General features: G+C 50.8%; 1 protein-coding gene across 1 annotated transcript in view; it reads left to right on the top strand.

The window, feature by feature from the left end:
- Positions 1-279: 279 nt before the first annotated feature.
- Positions 280-19,097, top strand: part of LOC106814314 (adhesion G protein-coupled receptor A3-like) — a gene marked incomplete at its 5' end in the record, with an annotated part of 62,101 nt that continues 43,283 nt past the window's right edge. The window contains 2 exons of the mRNA XM_014818616.1: positions 280-351; positions 15,551-15,622. Of these exons, the coding sequence (XP_014674102.1) occupies positions 280-351; positions 15,551-15,622 (144 nt within the window). The remainder of the gene's footprint in view (positions 352-15,550; positions 15,623-19,097) is intronic.

Here is a 19,097-nt window from a genome sequence, read left to right as displayed (position 1 = left end):
TCTCTCCTTCTCCCTCACCATCATCCTATCCTTTCGCTTTGTCTCTTCATAGTGCTGGGTTTGGCTCGCTTCCTCTACACAGCCTGGTGTTGGCTTTCTCCCACTATACTGCTGGGCTTGGCGCTCTCCCTAATGCTGCTAGGTTTTGCTAGCCGTCTATATTACTACGTTTCGCGCCCTCCCTCTTTTACCGCTGGGTTTGCCCATGACATTACTGCTAGCTGTGTGCGCAACTGCATTCTGCATTTCTACATTCCACGATATCTTTTGTACTTTCAGAGACCTCAGCAGTAATGTGATCAAGAACATAGAGAGCAATGCATTCGGTGTTCTAAAGCAGCTGCAGAAACTGTAAGTGCACCTTTATGGTTCCTGGTTCTCCTGTTTCTGAAAAACCCAGCGACGGCTCGTTCGTCAGACGGCCTAGGCCATGCCGGCATGGGCAATGATTACCCGAATGCCACTAAATATATCTAGGGTGTTTAAGTCGAGGAGGTTGCATTTGCACGGATGCGAATAAGTTATACTCACAAAACGCTGCTGAAATTCAGTGCAAAATTGCCTGCTCATTCTGGACGCTGAGACTTCACTTGTGTGTGTTCAAATATTGAACTCGAAATGTGCGCAGCACGGCTATCTTTTATAAATACACAATCCACGTACTTCAGGAGTTCCCGCAGTGCCCCCCTCGCCGTCCTTACCCCCACCGTAGCTCTAACTCTGGAAGACGGGTTAGTTTTCGGCAGCTGTTCGAAGAGTGTTGAAACAAATGGCACTTTGCGGCGCGGCGGCTCTTGTTCCTAGAGCGAAACAGTCTGCGAGTGAAATGTAACCATCCAGGATGGGCCCGTTTTTGACCGAGGATATATATATATGTCAGTCTTGTTCTAAAGAGTGAAACAACATGCGAGTGATATTTAAGCGTGTCCAGGATGGTCGTCTTTGACCATGAAGAGGTGATTTGAGATACATGAGACATACATCATTACATGTCTAGTGGCCGCGGTTGCGCATGTAGTCAGTCACACGAGCACGCGGGAATGGCTGCGTGGGTGGCAGGCAGTCTGTTGTAGTTTGAACTCTGTGTGGCCATCGGGACATCGTAGAGATGCCGTCGGAGGATACCACCAGAGTTGCTGTCGGTCTGTGCTGCCGGCGGCCTGTGTGCGAAGGGTAAACACGAGGGAAAAGCCGGTGGATGAGAGAGTAAAGCCTTCTGCTGCTAGTAGGTTGCTATGCTATGCTAACTCCCAATGCTTTTGTGGGGGAGATGATTGAGCATACGCGCCGTTGCGATTATATCGCCGGATAACTTATCCCCCTCCCCCTCCCCCCTCCTTCTGTCCACGGTTAGTACTTCCCGAGATCAAAGGCGTTCTCATCACAGGAAATTAACGCGGTTGCTTCGAGGATGGGAAGAGAGAAAAAAATGAAGATGAGAAAGATTAAGGAAAGAGAGCGTGTGAGAGATTAAGGAGAGAGACATTGTGAGAGAGAGAGAGAGATAGAAGAGAAGAGAAAGGAAGCGTGAGAGGCGTTTTGGTGGCTTTATTCAGTTGAAAGCAGGCGTGCCGTGCTTAGAGACCTGTTTGTTTGCTTCGCATGCGCGCGCGAATGTGAGGCGGAGAAGGCGATGCAGTGTACACACTGCTGTGGGAAGCTGCTGTGAAAGTATTACACGAGAAAAAACATAACACACGCGCAACTAACTAAAACTATAGACGATTTCCCTACGGAAATTATGGCAAATATTTATGAGACACGTAGAAACGCAAATATACGCAGCCCTCGTGGGAATCTGCATGGTGGTGCGCATCGATGTTACTGCCTATACACGAGAAAAAAATCCCCGCGCAGAGAACAAGCTACCAGATGCAGACGACAAATTGCGGTCGGCGCGATAATCTACACACAGCTCCTTGCCGTGGGTGTGGGGCGGTGGCTGTCTTGAAAATAAGTATTTAGTATGTAGTTGCCTGTACACATTACTATATGACAATATGTAATAAACGTTTCTCTGTACGTGTAGAATGGGTATGAGTGATCTAATGTGTACATCCTAAATGTATACATTTCAAAGTAAACATTTTTAAAGGTAGCATGTAATGGCAAATTAAAATATTATCATTTGTGGATTTGTCAATTGTTTGTTGAACACGAAAGTTCTAACTTATCTTAGCAGATTAGCAGATATTAGCTATTTAACTTGAGATTTTACAGAAGAATCGAGTGGCTAACAAGGAATCTATGAGAATTTCAATTATAACCTGATCTTAATCTTGATATTTCTCAATCTGATTGATTTTTTATTAGATTTCCATGCTACATTATGTCACTGGCACTGTGATTGTGTGGCCAGTCATATATTACCATTATTGCCATTATAGTTGTTAAACTATAATATCAGGAGTGAATAATAATAGATTATGGATAATCTATATAGAATAATCTATTATTATTCACTCCTGATAATATGTATAAATTGTGATTTTATATAAATGTTCATTTAATACAGTCTTAATGTTCAGCGTTTATAAGGCCTTGAAGAAACGCAGCTCTATAGTGGAATCACTATGGTAGGGTAAAGGGATGTATATCAAAAGTACATAATTAAATAGGATCTCCTATTATGTACTCTTGATGTATATGCAGCATGTTGAATAATAGACTCGTAACCATTTACACACTGTTCAGCAGAACATACAGTGGTATAAAGCTTTCCACAAGGATCACATGTGGATATCAGAAGATGTTTATAGTTGTGCCTATGTAAACCATCTGTCCCGATTAAATATTTAAGGGCATTTACTGAAGCTGCATGTATATACATAGCCACAATGTAGTGCCGTATCAATGGTCTGTGTACATGCATTTATCTCTAATTAACACATTACTCAGGGCTGATCACACTCCATCAACGATTCTTATTCGTATCGCATATTGCACCATTTAGGTAGAGGTTCGTCTATTCCGTTTATCATCCAGTAGAATTCCCCCCCCTCTTCTTTTGTATTTTTCAATGCGTGGAAAATTATCTGATGTCGTAAACCTTTGATTGCGTGAGAAGCTCAGTAACATTCCTCGCTTTGGGTAAATTCACCCTGATCTGAGCTCTCATCGCATGTGAAACCTGTCCTATGGTGAAGCTTCTGGCCACCACTCATGCAGTGTCACAAACGCTCTTTTGCGCACGCTAGAGATTTATGTGTTGGGATCATCGGCGCTCGACGCCAACCCTGATATCATTCCGCTGTGTACGAAACAACGTTTTAATATTACATCTTCGCGTATGTGCGTGGGACCACGCAGTATGAACCCCCCACACATCTCCCCACCATCGTCCCTTCCATTACGAGTATTTCCTCCCACTCCCGCGATGTTGGCGTCGGCCATCTTACCGTTCCCGCCGTCGTCGCTCACGCGCGATATCTCATGTTGCAGGGACACCAGCGACGTCGGGCCGGGAATGGGCTAGACGCGTGCGGCGTCGCCCCAACGCCATTGCCGCCGCCGGCGCCGCGCGTCGCCGCGATGCATGTGCCGCCGGTCTTCACGTCGGTGCTGCTGCTGCTGCTGCTGTGGGCGGCAGCGGCGGCCCACGGCTGCCCGGCGAGCACGGGCTGCACGTGCACGACGGTGCGCGCGCGCACCGAGGAGCGGCCCGTCATCGGCAAGAAGGTCGTCTGCGCGGGCAAGCCGGGCAACGTGATCACGCACGTCGCCGCCATCAAGCCGGACCTGCTGCCCGCCGACACCCTGCAACTGTAAGTATGCTGGGACGTGGGGTGGGTGTGGATGGGATGGGGAGGGAAGGGAGGGGCCAGACAGGCTGGGTGGACGGGGTGGGTGTAAATGGGACGGGTAGGGAGGATGTCGGGGGGCACACAGGGTAGGTGGATGGGCTGGGTGTGGATTGGACGGGTAGGGAGGATGGGGGGGGGGCACACAGGGTAGGTGGATGGGCTGGGTGACGTGGAACCCACCCCTCTCTCCCTCTCATATCATCGTGGAGAGTACACGAGCTCTTCACTCTCACCAACCCGCGGGCGGCGCGTGTGTATTTGGCGCGATATTGCTCGGTAAGTTACGAAATGATTACGGCTTCTATCAGGCTCCTTGATTCCATTGCTGAACACGTCACAGCAGAATGTCGTGAAGACGTACGCGCTCAGTCCTCGCACGCGTGACGAGTCCGGTTTGAGTACAAGCTTGCTAGCTGCTCGCGTCCATGGCGCGTCGTAACCCTGCTGCTTTGCATGAGCAACTGTCGTCTGTCGTGTCGTTGTCACCGATGCGCGACAGATGCGTGCAGCGTTGCTGCCGAGCAGTGTGTTACCGAGCTAAAGCTGTATTATACCATCTGCCACGTAAACGCGCGCCTACGCGTGTGGAGGGATGAGTGAGTGTGTGTGCGCGCGTGTGTGTGCGTGCGTGCGTGCGTGCGTATGTATGTATGTGCGTGTGTGTGTGACTGTGTGTGTGTGCGCGCGTGCGTTCTTACGTATGTATGGGTGCGTGCGCGTGCGCGTGCGTGCGTGTGCGTGCGTGTGCATGCGCGCGTGCGTGTGCGTGCGTGCTCCTGCATGCGTGTGCGTGTGTGCGTATGTGCACGCGCTTCCCAGCCTAAGTGCAGATTATTGCGTCGGCGCGGTTTGAACTGTTGTACGCGGTGAGTGAGTCGCTGCGGGTTAAGCCTGCGCGTCAACATCAAACGGGGCGGGCAGGCATTCGGGAGAGCCGCTGCGTGAGTGAAATGTCAACGACTGACTGCGCTGCACTGTGTGCGGACGTGGACGGCGGGGAGGATCGTGGGGGGGGTATAAATCCGCTCTGATACACTCTCGCACAAACGAATCGATGTTTTTTGGCCGAACGCTGCTCGACGACCGCGTCAACGACCACCAAACTCCTTATTATAGAGTCATGCCCTCTCTCACTCACACACATACGCACGCACGCACGCACGCACGCACGCACGCACGCACACGCATGCAGCACGCATACACGCACGAACGCTCTCTCTGTCCCCCTTACTCTCACTCCCTGTCCCTCCCCCTTCCCCCTCTCTCTCTCTTCGTCTCTCTCTCTCGGTGTCGCGGTGAGATCGGCTGTGTGCAGCTTGCGTGCGTGTACGTGCGTGGTTAGTACTAATGAGGGCTAACGCAGAAACAAACGTCAGCCGAAGCCATTGCATTGTACGAGCTTTCCATTCATCCGGCTGTGAGGCTTTCAGTCAAAGAGCCGTACATTTCATGCGTCCGTGCGTATGTGCGCTGTGTATATAGGCGTTTTCGCTCTCCGCCGCCCTTTGAGGAAAGTTTTTATTTATTGAGGAAAATTCGCGGTATTTTGTCCGAGTTATATCCGAGTGGCTGTGCGCGCGTACGGATGTCTAATTACTGCTAGGTGTGAGTAGAGTCGCATTGAGGAAGAGGATATGGAGCGCGAGAACAAGCAAGAGAAAGGGGGGGACCTCTTTTCTCTAACTTTCTATCCGCTCCAGGTTTGTCTCTTAGCCTCCCCTTTGTCCTCCAATTGTGTCTCGACTGGCTTCTCATTTTTCTCTTCACCAATATCTACTAGCCTCCGTTTTCCTCTCGTATTAGCTCTCTACCAGCTTCCTCTTTCATCTGCAACTGTCTGTCGACCAGCTTTATCTTTTCTCGTCAACCTCTCTGCCTTCGCTGCTTCTTCCAGTATCTTTATTCTGCTTTTTCCAGTCTCTACTAGCCCCGTCTTTTCTGTGCATCTGCCTCTTCATTAGCTTCTTCTTTTCTTGTAACTTACTTGTAACGTTTCAGCATCCTATATTAGCCGCATCCTCCCAATCTAACGGACGCTGTCCTCGCTTGCCTCTCCTACCGTATCTTCTAGTCTCCTCTTCTCTTCCGGCTGCCTCTACTGAGTTCCCCTTTCTTCTGCTGTAACCGTTTCTATTAACGCCTGCCTTTGCCTGTATGTTTCTCAACCTGTTTTCAGACCATCTACTTATCCTGCTCGATCACCTCTCCACATCCTCTTTGCTATCCTTCAGCGTCATTCTCATATCTTTTTGTTTCATGTACGTGATTCTAAAACCTTTCCAGCAAGCACTTTTTTAGCGCAAGGTCGGCTCACGTAACAGGCCACTGCCGCATATCCGCGTGAAACCATTTGTCATCCTCCTGTCCGTCGTGGGAGAATAGTAGAGAGGTCGATCCAGGCCCGTTTTGTGCAGAATTGCCACACCACTCTACGCATGCCCCTCGTTTCCCGCCGGGATCTGCGCATCCTTGTCCTTGCATCGACCTTGACACGGCATCGGGTTTTGCAATGGCGATTTAAGTCGACCTAGAGGCTATACACTTACACGGCCCGGGTCTACGGGAACCGAATTGGGTTATCAGAAGTGCGAGTTGACGTAGAATTGTGCGAGCGATGGCAGACAGCCTTTCTGTCGCCGCGCGACGTCTCGCAGCGGATAAATAGTTAATGTCCTTGTATCCGCGGACAGGCATTCCTAGCACCCACCGCGTTGATCTGTCGGACAGCCCAACTGCTGAGCTCCAACGCCGTTTGTAAAAGACGCTGGAATGTAATTCGGTGCACTACGCGCAAACTGGCTGAATCGCAGTGCATATCAGGATCCGCACTCGTTTAATTTCCTGTCGCGTCGCGTACAGAAGCGCGCAAACCACACGTGCCCACCAAACATTTCTGACGGCGAGGAGCTTGCAAGTTCATGTTGATATATCTTTATAGCAATGTACTATCTGTAAATTAATAAATATATAAAATAAATGGTATGTGTCCCCCACTATAGACACCCGAGAGAGAATGTCGCAGCGGTTCGTTCGTATAATGTAAATACACGTCGACTGCGTTCTGACGGCGAGCTTTATCAAAAGGTGCAAAGGCTCGTTCCGCCTCCCGGGAGGAACAGGTATTTCGGACACGCACAAGTGTACGCCGGCGATCGTATAAGTTCCACCTGGCGCTCGGGTTCGAAGGTCATTGATTCGCGATAAAGTGTGTGCGGGGGTCGGGGACGCGCGCGCGCGCTCCAATGTGTGAGCATTGTGTGTGCGCGCGTATGGTCACTTCTTTCGCTCACGTTGGCTCTATTGTTTGGCTGGCTATACGACACCTCGCGCGCCGCGCAGTTCTTCTGTTGCCTGGCCATTTATTGCCCATGTCCCCGATGTTGATCAGCTCGTATAATTTTAGCAACTCGTTCACTTGAATAATTCATAAATGCTGCAGTGCGCGTAGAGAGATGGAGAGAGGGGGGGGGGAGGATGGAGGAAGGGAGAGAGAAGGAGCCTGATATCGAGCAGCAAATGATTAGCGTAGCAAACGAGTGATTATCGTTAGCATGCCATTGTGACCTCGCCGGCAGCGTACCAACCATTGATAACCGGCGTAGCGTGGTAGACATCCTCCCATGACAAACTTTCTCCTCTCTACATTGCGCATGAGCATGTCCAGCAGGGCGCATGACGCATTAGTTATTATTATTATTTATTATTAATTGGGCATAGGGGATTTGACCTTGCCCATGTGCAGTGCAGAAAGGACAAATTTTCTTATTAAATATAATAATATAAAAGTAACTATATATATAAGCACGCGGTTGCCATCTTGATTTTTTTCAGCGGCGTACGCTTTGCGCGTTCGTTTTTTGCTGCAATATGTCCTTTCTATGCGTTGTTGCGCGATTATAGTGTACGTATAGACTAGTAAACTGAAGCAGAAGATGAGCTCGTTATGCTATGATTTTTATTGCAATAACATTAGCATTAGCAGTAACATATTCTCATAGACGGTAGACCCGTTGGCAGAAGCATCGTAAAGTTACGAGTTTCTCGTGCACAGTGTGTAAGGATCCGGTCTACGAGAAAAAGAACTTTGTTTTTAACAACGGGCTCCAGCATTCTAGATTTTTACCCAAACGCTGTTGTTCTGCCCTTTGCGCTCCAAAATCTATATTCACTAATGACTATAGGCAGTCACAGTACATTATGCAGGAAGCAGGCATTTGTGTGCATTTCGTGATTTTATGATGTCAAAATTCGTCATTCTGCATGTCGGTCATATTACATACTGATGTGTCGAGGCGAGGTTTTGCGTGAATGCGCGCACGGGTGCAAAACAAATTCGTCGCTTTGACGAACTCGCGTGATTTTTTCGAGTAGATTTTTTTCGTAAGAATTGTATTTATTCGCTCATCATATAGGATATGATATGGAGTATTATATATTATATATATATATATATATTGTATATGCGATGTACATATATGTCATGCAATGCTTTTGTTGTCGTTTATCAAAGTGATCGCATGCACATATATATATTGTGTGTGTGTGTATATCGTAAACGTGGCGCGAGTTGGCGTTGTTGTGCGGTGGCGTATACAGGCAAACATACGGGCATGCTAGACCGTGTCATCACTCGTATACATGTACAAAACGCGCGCCGACAATAACGAGTTACTTGAACGGCATGTGTACGTATAATAACATCACGAGGTATATATGGGTTTATGCACCGTAGCATGAGGAACGTGGGGGCGGCGGGGCGGCCAGCACTGTTCGTGTTACACGGATGTACGACGCTGTCTCGGGTGACAAGAAAAACATCGATTTTATTTCGCGGCGCGTTGTCGATCTGAGCTGGCCGCCCGTATACCCGGTGTGTGTGTGTGTGTGGTGTGTTGACTCGATCCGGGACAGCTCAGTGAAACGTTTCAACTTTGTTACACAGCATCAAATCCGCCGCCGGAGAGGCGGGGTACGGTGAAAGCGCGAGTTAGGGCGGGGGAGGGCGGGAAGGGCCAGCGGGGCGGAAGAAGCCAGAGCTGCTGCAAGGGTTGGAGCGGGCGACCGAGGGGCAAGATGTGCAAGCCGAGGGGTGTAAACGGACTGGATGGGTGTTGGAGTTTTAAGGGCACGCCGTTAGGACGGAGGGTGGGGGTTGAAGGGAAAGCGGGGCAAGCGATTTGGACGGGCTGTTAAATGGTAAGTTAAAGAGTGCATGGCACGGGTAAAAAGGGGTGGTGGTCAATACAGTTGGGGCGTCGGTTATGGGAACGCATGGGGGGGCGGGGCAGCGCGTGGAGCGAGCGGCGCAGGCGGGGCCGTAAAGACGGGTGGTTGAACTGCCACGAGTGTTACCGCTTTTCTCTATGTCCGTTGTCCTCGAGACACCAACACGACCTAGTGTTGTGGTGATGCGCGTGCGGCGTGCTGATACGTATAGTTCTCCTTATCCCCCCCACCACAGCCACACACACCCGGGGACACAACACACCGACACACACCCCCCACAACACTTCAGTCTCCCTCTTTCCTCACAAACAACCGCCGGTCGCGTCTACTCATTTCGACTAGAGCGCTTTGGCCGCTCACCCGCCTATAAAGGAGAGGGTTATAACGTAATGATGAAAGTCGGTCGAACTTCAAAGGACTGCCGCTGATAGAAACTCTCACAGATTGTGTTGATCAGCAGGGTGTATGAAGTCAGGAGGGAGGGGTGGAGCAGGGCGAGAGGGGAAGAGTGGTGGTGAGACGAGGGGAGGATTCAGCAGGAAGAGAAGGAAAGGGGTGTATAAAGGAACGACAGGAATGATAGACGAACGAGGGATGTATGCAGTAGGGGCAGAGGTATCTAGGGAAGATGCGAATATATATAGAGCGAGAGAGAGAGAGAAGAGGAGAAGAGAGAGAGAGAGAGAGAGAGAGAGAGAGAGAGAAAGAGAGAAAGAGAGGCGAGAGAGAGAGCAGAGAGAGAAGAGAGAGCGAAGAAAGACGAGAAAGAGCGAGAGAAATAGAGAGAGGGGCGGACGGAGAGAGGGAGGGAGGAGGGAGGGGCGGGAAGGAGATAGGGAGGGGGAGATAGACTGAGAGATAGCGCGAGAAAGAAAGAGAGAGAAGAAGAGAGAGAGTGAGAGAAAGAGAATGAGAGACGATAGAGAGAAGAGAGAGAGAGGAGAGAGAGAGAAGAGAGAGAGCACCGCGCCTCCTCTTGCAGCGCGCGCTCGGACTAGACCGATGTTTTCAGAAGTCAACCTTGCGTGAAGACGTTTGGACCGTATTCCTATGCACAAACACGCAACACACACACACATGTCATGAGTGGAGTACCAGTGGTCGCTGGACATCATCACCAGAGAGCTAGTTAATGAGCATTAATTCGCTCTCCATGCCTCGCAGTCTCTCTCGACTCTAGTGTTTACATGTATATGCAGTAGCGGTTTGCCTAATGAAGGCTTTATGGGACCAGAGTACCATGCGTGGGGGCCGTACTGTACTGTACGCGTTGTTGACTCCCAAGCCTGCTGAGAATGATAAGAGGCCGCCTAGAACATCCCTACCACTCGCACCACATCGTGCAGCGAGGATAAACGTAAGGTAGGGCGTCCTCCTTGTAGGGATTGTGGACCTTCATGAGCTCTCCCCTTCCCTTGGTAGAGATGTAAGCGTATACTCTCTTCCCTAACCCCTTCATAGGATTGCGGGATGTTCTTACATAAACTCCCCTCCTTATAGGACTGCGGAAGTTTGTACACGAACGTCCCACCCCATCTCTCCTCATAGCACCGTAGATATACTGCAGGAACCCACCCACCCCCTCATTACACCGTGTATATACACCAGAACCCACCACAGTCCTCATTACACCGTGTATATACATCAGGAACCGACCCTTTCCCTCGTAACACCGTGTATATACATCAGGAACCGACCCTTTCCCTCGTAACACCGTGTATATACGTCAGGAACCTGACCTTTCCCTCGTAACAGCCCAACGTGTATATACGCTCCAGGAACCGGACCCTTAATTTCCCTCGTAACAACCGTGTATATACGTCAGGAACCGACCGCTCCTTCCCTCAACACGGTGTTATATTACGTCAGGAACTCGACCCTTTCCCGTCGTAACACCTTGTTAATAGTACGTCAGGGAACGCGACCCTTTCACGCGTAACACGCGTGTATATTATACGTCAGAACCGACCCTTTCCCTCGTACAATCGCCGTGTTATATACGTCAGAACCGGACCCTTTCTCTCGATAACACCTGTATATACGTCAGGAACCGACCCTTTTCCTCGTAACCACCGTGTAATATACGTCAGCAACCGAACCGCTTTCCTCGTAACACACCTGTATATACATCAGGAACCGACCTCTTTTTCCTCGTATCACGTGTAATATACATGAGGAACCGACCCCTTTCCCTCGTAAATGCCGTGTATAACGTCAGGAACCACCCTTTCTCTCGTAAACAGAACAGTTATATACGTCAGAAATCCACCGACCTTTCCCTCGTAACGTGTATATACTCAGGAGACCGACCCCTTTCTCTCGTAACACCACTGTATATACGTCACCGGAACGCGACCCTTTCCCTCGTAAGCACCGTGTATATATCGTCAGGAACCGACCCTTTCCCTCGTAACAGGCCGTGTATATACGTCAGGTAACCGACCCTTTTCCTCGTACATGCGACAGTGTATATATACATGAGGAACGCGACGCCTTTCCCGTCGTAACACCGTGATATAACATCAGGGAACTCAGACCCTCTTATCCCTCGTCAACAACCGTGTATAATCACGTCAGGAACCGACCCTTTCCCTCGTAACACCCTGTATATACGTCAGGAACCGACCCTTTCCCTCGTAACACCCTGTATATACATCAGGAACCGACCCTTTCCCTCGTAACACCCTGTATATACATCAGGAACCGACGGCCTGTCCCTCGTAAAGCCCCACCGTTATATACGTCAGGAACCGACCCTTTCCCTCAACGCCGTCGATGGTACATGAGAAACCAACCCTCCTCCGCACAAGACCGTGGATATGCACGTGGAACCCACCCCTCTCTCCCTCTCATATAGCATCGCTGGAGAGTACACGAGCTTTTACTCCGCACCAACCCGCGGCGGCGCGTGTGTATTGGCGCGGATATTGCTCGGTAATTAGCGAAATGATTACGGCTTCTATCAGGCTCCTTGATGTCCATTGCTGTAACACGGTCACAGCAGAATGTCGTGAAGACTACGCGCACAAGTCCTCGCACGCGTCGACGAAGTCGGTTGACGAGTAACACGAGCTTGCCTAGCTGCTGCGCGTCCATGGCGCGGTCGTAGCCCTGCCTGTTTTTTTTGCTTTGCATGAAGCAACTGTCGTCGTGATTGCGTCGTTGTCACGATGCGGCGACAGATGCGTGGCAGCGTTGCCGCCGAGCAGTGTGTTACCGAGCTAAAGCTGTATTATACGCATCGTGCCACGTAAACCGCGGCCTACGCGTGTGGAGGGATGAGTTGAGTGTGTGTGCGACGGGTGCGCGCGGCGTGTGTGCGTGCGTGCGTGCGTGCGTTGTATGTATGTGCGGTGTGTGTGACTGTGGTGTGTGTTGCGCGCGTGCGTTCTACGTATTATGGGTGCGTGCGGCGTGTTGCGGCGTGCCGTGGCGTGGCTGGGTGCGCATGCGCGGTGCAGTGTGCGTGCGTGCTCCTGCATGCGTGTGCGTGTGTGCGTATGTACACGCGACCTTCCCAGCTATATTACAGATTATTGCGTCGGCGCGGTTTTGAACTGTTGTACGCGTGAGTGAGTCGCCTGCTGGGTTAAGCCTACTGCTGCGTCAACAGTCAACGGGGCGGGCAGGCATTCGGAAGAGCCGCTGCGTGAGTGGAAATGTCAACGACTGACTGCGCTGCACTGATGTGCGGGACGTGGACGGCGGGGAGGATCGTGGGGGGGGGGGCGGGTATAGAATCCGCTCTGTTACACTCTCAGCACAAACGATACGATGTTTTTTTGCCGAACGCGTGGCTCGACGACCGCCGTCCAACGACCGCCAAACTTCCTTATTATAGAGTCATGCCCTCTCTCACTGCACAGCACATACGCACGCCGCACGCACGCACGCACGACACGCACCACGCAGACGCAGCACGAACAGCATGGCAGCACGCATACACCGCAACGAACGCTCTCTCTGCCCCTTACTCTCACTCGCCTGTCCCCTCGCCCTTTCCCACCTCTCTCCTCTGTCGTCCTCTCTCTCTCGGTTTCGCGGTGAGATCGCCGTGTGTGCAGCTTGCGTGCGTGTACGTGCGTGGTTAGTACTAATGAGGCCTAACGCAGAAACAAACGTCCAGCCGAAGCCATTGCATTGTACGAGCTTTCCATTCATCCGGCTGTGAGGCTTTCAGTCAAAGAGCCGTACATTTCATGCGTCGTCCGTATGTGCGCTGTGTATATAGGCGTTTTCGCTCTCCGCCGCCCTTTGAGGGAAAGTTTTTATTTAATTGAATACAATTCGCGGTATTTGTCCGAGTTATATCCGAGGCTGTGGCGCGCGTACGGATGTCTAATTAACTGCTAGGTGTGAGTAAGTCAGTCATTGAGGGAAGTAGGATATGGTGAAGCGCGAGAACAGAGGCGAGAGAGAGGGGGGGAGCGAAGGCGAGAGAGAGGGGAACCAAGCGAGAGAGAGGAGAGGTCGAGTGAGAGAAAGAGAAAAAGAGAGAGGCAGAGAGAGAATGGGGCGCGAAAGCAAGTACGAGAGAGAGAGAGAGGGAGAGAAGAGACAGAGAGAGAGAAAGAAAGAAAAAAAAAGGGGATCAAGAGAAAGGAGAGAGCATGACGAGATGAGAGAGAGAGAGAGGAGAGAGAGGAGAGAGATTAAGAGAGAGGAGAGATTAGAGAGAGAGGAAGCGAGAGAGATGAGAAGGTCGAGTGAGAAACAGAGACAGGGAGAAAGAGAGAGACAAGAGAGAGAGAGAGGAGAGAGAGAGAGAGAGAAGGGGAGCGCGAGAGCAAGCGGGGGAGAGAAGGGAGATCGAGAGAGAAAGAGAGAGAGAGCGAGAAAGAGAGAGAGAGAGAGGAAAGGGAGCGAGAGAGAGAGGGAGAGGGAGAAGAGGAGATCGAGAGAGAAAGAGAGAGAGAGCGAGAAAGAGAGAGAGAGAGAAGGAGGAGCGAGAAGGAGAGGCGAGAGGAGAGAGAGGGGAGGTAGAGTGAGAGAAAAGAAAAAGAAGAGAGGGGGAGAGGAAGACTGATAGAAAGGACAGAGAGAGAGAGAGAGAGAGAGAGAGAGCGTGAGAGAGAGAAAGCGAGACCGAGAGCGAGGCAGAGAGCGCGGGAGCGAGGGCGAGAGAGAGAGAGAGAGAGAGAGAGAGAGAGAGAGAGAGAGCAGAGAAGAGAGAGGAGCAGAGAGAGAGAGAGAGAGAGAGAGAGAGAGCGAGAGCGAGAGCGAGAGAGAGAGAGAGAGAGAACTAGACATCGAGACTAAGCCAACGAGACTGAAGCAGTGAGGATGGAGCTGTAAGGGGGGATTGATACCAGAACGGTTGCGACAGATGCGGTGCAATCGAGGCAGACGTACTCACGGAGGTCGCGCGACGATTCGCGAGCATTGCGGATGATGCCGACGAGTACTAGCGGCGCGTGTGTTAGCGGCGCGTGTGTGGGCGCATCCAAGCACTACACGCGCTCGATGCAGCCTAGTCACCTTACCTACCTGTACAACAGCGGCCTATAGCTGATTACCTGTAGACTGATTAGACTATCCGCGACGGTAACCGATTAACGGCGGAGACCGAGTTAGCAGCGGCAGTGAGCAGTGACCGACAGATCAGCAGCAGTGACTGATTGATTGAGATGTCAGCGGCAGTGACGGATGGGTTACCTGCAAGACCCGCGCTGCGTGCAGGCGGCCCTGCTGCACAGATGATCAAACTATCCTAGACTGATCACCTGCGGAGTAATGAGCCAGCAAGCAGTACGTCGGGTAAATAGTTGGCGTGTCGAGGCGCGTGTACATGCATGCATATAAGCAGACAGGCCTGTCGGGTGAGACGCCGTATCGATTGCTCGGTAGCTGGCTGGTCGGCTCCACGCGGGCTGCAGGCGGCAGCTAGGCACGGCAAACTGTTTGTTACGGCGCGGACCTTTGTTCGCTATCTCTGAACTCATTACGTAAATACATCGATTTTATTTTATCTTTGAAAAAATACGGCGAGAGTTAAGAACGCTTGTTTACACGCACGCGTGGCAATTCTCTTGGTGGTGGTAGGGGGGGGGCGCTAGTACGGTTGGTGAGTAGGGATGAGGAGTGAGGTGTGGCGGCGTCGGCGGGGGGGGGCATGGAGGTTTCAATTTGTATAAACCCCGGCACGTGTCTTTCACTCTGCGGTCACACAGCTTGTTATTTGTACAGAGTAGATGTTTGGCAACACGGAGTGGTAGTGTTGAAAGAGGCAGGCAAAACAAACCTGTCAAACTGTGCGCACGCGAGTGCCTGTATGTATGTGACAGTGTATGTGTGTGTATGTGTGTGTGTGTATGTGTATGTGTGTGCGTGCGTGCGTGCGTGCGTGCGTGCGTGCGTGCGTGCGTGCGTGTGGGTGTTTATGTGTGGTGTGTGTGTGGGGGGGGGGGTTAAAGTGCCATGTTCTGGGCATTGACATCAGGTGGCACGCGTTAGCTCGGCAAGCGTTTGGTTCCCGTTCGGCGTACGTTGCACTAATGCCCTCTTCGTGTTTGTTATCGCAGAGACATCAGCAAGAATGACATCACCGAGATCGAGCCGGGCGCATTCCAGGGCCTGGACAACCTCCAGAAGCTGTGAGTACGCGCACGCGCAAACCTCTCCCGGAAGTGAACCCCCTACCTCGGGACGGTAGTCGTTCCGTTGTTCCGCAGCGATTTTGGTCAAAATTCGATGTGTTTTTTTTTACTATTAGGAATACTTCGTAATGCACCAATTTATGCAATTTTGGTAAAACGTCTTCTTTGAGGGTATGCATCGACCCCACACTAGGATGGGATTGCCTTTGCTGCTCGCATTGCTAAGACACAATAATTACTCCTGCTATTTGAGACGTCCATTCTCTCAACCCTAGCTAATAACCGGGTGGTGAGGGTTCCTCGGAACAAGCATGCGCACAGAGGAATGGGGCAAAACGTGGATTGCATTTCCTGCACGTTCACTCCAAGGAGTCCGAAGCAGAAGGGTTCACATGTCGCGTGGTGATCATCCTGGCTGTCTCCTTGAATGCTGGAATAGGTGGTGGCTGCCACATGTGTTTCCTAGGGTGCCTACAAATATGAGCCTGCTAGAGGGATGCCTGAACAGGCCACGTCGAAGGGTACTTCTACACTACAGCAACCCAGCCATTCACTATTCCAACTCGGCCACCGACTATGGCAACCCAGCCAGCCACGATTGCAAGCCAACCATCTAATATTGCAGCTTAGCCAACCAATATTGCAACTTGACCATCCACTGTTGCAACCCAGCCATCCACTATTGCTAACTATAATCCCTCTATTGCAACCTAGCCAACCACTATCGCAAGCCAACCATCCAATATTGCAAACCAACCATCCAATATTGCATCCCAACTCTCCTCTATTACAACCCAGCCATCCACCATTGCAAGCAAGCCCTCTTCTATTGCAACCCAGCCAACCAATATTGCAACCCAGCCAACCAATATTGCAAGCCAACCAACCAGAACTAGTGCTGTAACCGGGTACACTGACCAGGGAGGGAGGATGCTGGCTGGTGAATGAACACCAGGCTGTTGGATCCCGGTATCGATTTAACTAACTAAACAAGCAGCCGAGTTTATCAGATGTACAAGTTGTCTGTCATCTTGCAGGCTGCGCGACCCCCCCCCCCCCATCACCCACATCCGTCCAGTGGACATGTAATACAACTACATCGTAAGACGTCGCGATGATATGTGCTGGCTGTGTTTCACATCGGAGCTCGCAGGCGTGTTCTGCTGAGAACGCAAGTTTACTCAGTAGCGTGGTAGGCTGAGGGACATGTTCTGGGAGCAATATTGCATTGTTCAATGTTGAGAACGCAAGTTTACGCAGTAGCGTGGTAGGCTGAGGGGCGTGTTCTGGGAGCAATGTTGTTGAGAACGCAAGTTTACGCAGTAGCGTGGTAGGCTGAGGGACGTGTTCTGGGAGCAATGTTGCTGAGAACGCAAGTTTACACAGTAGCGTGGTAGGCTGAGGTACGTGTTCTGTGAGCAATGTTGTTGAGAATGCAAGTTTACGCAGTAGCGTGGTAGGCTGAGAGACGTGTTCTGGGAGCAATGTTGCTGAGAACGCAAGTTTACGCAGTAGCGTGGTAGGCTGAGAGACGTGTTCTGGGAGCAATGTTGCTGAGAACGCAAGTTTACGCAGTAGCGTGGTAGGCTGAGGGACGTGTTCTGTGAGAACGCAAGCGTCTTGGCACGCATTGGCCGCGCAGCGGTGGCTGCCACTACACTGCGCACAGCAGCTACAGCTTGCAATCATGGTTGCGACTCGCAGCGTTGCCGCCGCCCCTGACGCGTGTTTGCGCGATCCCTTCCGGCCGGAACGAGTTAATTACTCGTTAATTGACCGGTTGTCACTGCTCGTACCGCGCTTGTAATTGTTTGCTTATAATTACCACGTTATCATGGCGGCACTCGTGTGTCCCTCCCCCACCGGCTCTCTGATCTGATTGGCTGGATTATGAGTTAGGGTATGGTTAGATTCACATTGCGGGTAGGAGGCCATTGGCTATTTAAACCTGAGGGTATTTTTATACCCCCCCCCCAGAGCGCTCATACACTTTCTTCATGCTAAATGACCACAGATACCCGGTCCAAACTTCACCCGAAACATTTGTCAGCTTCATGATGCAAATTTCCAGCGAGTTGTCGGATCCCGTTTCACACACAAACAGTGCGAACCGGTCTCTATGGCTATAGGTCACTTCAATCGTACTTTTCATGCTTTTTAGATGTCTATAATGCATACACCTTGCGTGTACAATGTAGCTTAGTGCACTATAGTGCCGAATGTTACCACACACAAATTTGAGATAATCAAATAAGAGGCGAAATAATGCAATGGTAAAAAATTGACAGATGTCTTGACACCTGTAGTGGTGGCATCAGCTGTTGTAATGGCCGCACCTGTTGTGGTGGCAGCACCTGTCGTCGTGTCGCGTGCAATGCGCTGAACCAGAACCAGTGTTCTAGTTCAGTGGTGCAATGATGATTGGCGTGTTTGTTTCGGACGCATTCGTCTGATCTGGACCACTTGATCCTGATCTGCCCAGACAAATGCAAACACAACGGGTGAACTGTCGCTGCGACATATTACAGGTTCATAAGTAGTCACACATTGGCTGAACCACGTGCCGCCACATTGGATCGCCTTCGAACCCACCTAACCACCCGTCAGTTCCGGAGGATCGAATTCGGTTGATCCGACCAAACAAACGGCTAGTTGGTCGGACACGTGTTATCCAGATCATTGACTCGTCCATACAATATCCCTTGATATATCTATATAGCAATATATATATCAATATATATATATATATATATATATTGTATTACATATATATATAATTATATATATATATATGTATTATTTTGTGTGCGTGTGTAATATATATATATATCGATGCATATGTGTTTCGACGTGTCTAGCAGCTAGAGCCTGCGGGCAGCGGCTGTTGGGAGAGCAGCGCGATTCCATTACACGGTCAGGTCACCGGCGGCCTGGCGAGGCGGTTCTCCCCGAGCGTTTAATTCGATTTCACGATTAAAATTTCATGGGCGATAATGCGTCATCTCGTAGTCGGCAATGCTCCAGACACCCTCGCCAAATTCCGTTACTAGTGCCGCCGATCGCAGTTGATGGTTGCGCGGCAGGCCGAGTAAGGGATGAGTAATAAGCAAGCCGCTTGCCGCCTAAACCCTTTGCTCGCAGCGTTAAGGTCGCAACATGTGGGTGAACGTTGTACGCGTGTCGAGGAGTGGTGTGTTGGGTTGGGTGTGTGGGGGGTGTAGTAGTAGGCTTGCAAGGATTTTCTAGGATTGGCGTAATTGAAGGGTTCACCGACTCGCGGCGTTGCGAAATACGGCGCGCGATCGATTTCCGAACAGAAGGTTTCGTCTTGATTTTTAAGTGCGCGTGAAGCCACGATCTCTCTCTCTCGCACACACACGCAGACACACGCACAATCGCACGCACGCACACCCCTTTCTCTTTCACTCCTGCTCGCGCTATCACTTTGTCTCGCTGTCTCTTTCTTTCTCTC

The sequence above is a fragment of the Priapulus caudatus genome, unplaced genomic scaffold (assembly GCF_000485595.1).
Source record: "Priapulus caudatus unplaced genomic scaffold, Priapulus_caudatus-5.0.1 Scaffold903, whole genome shotgun sequence".
Classification (NCBI taxonomy): Eukaryota; Metazoa; Priapulida; class Priapulimorpha; order Priapulimorphida; family Priapulidae; genus Priapulus; species Priapulus caudatus.
This window is presented reverse-complemented; position numbering and strand designations above follow the sequence as displayed.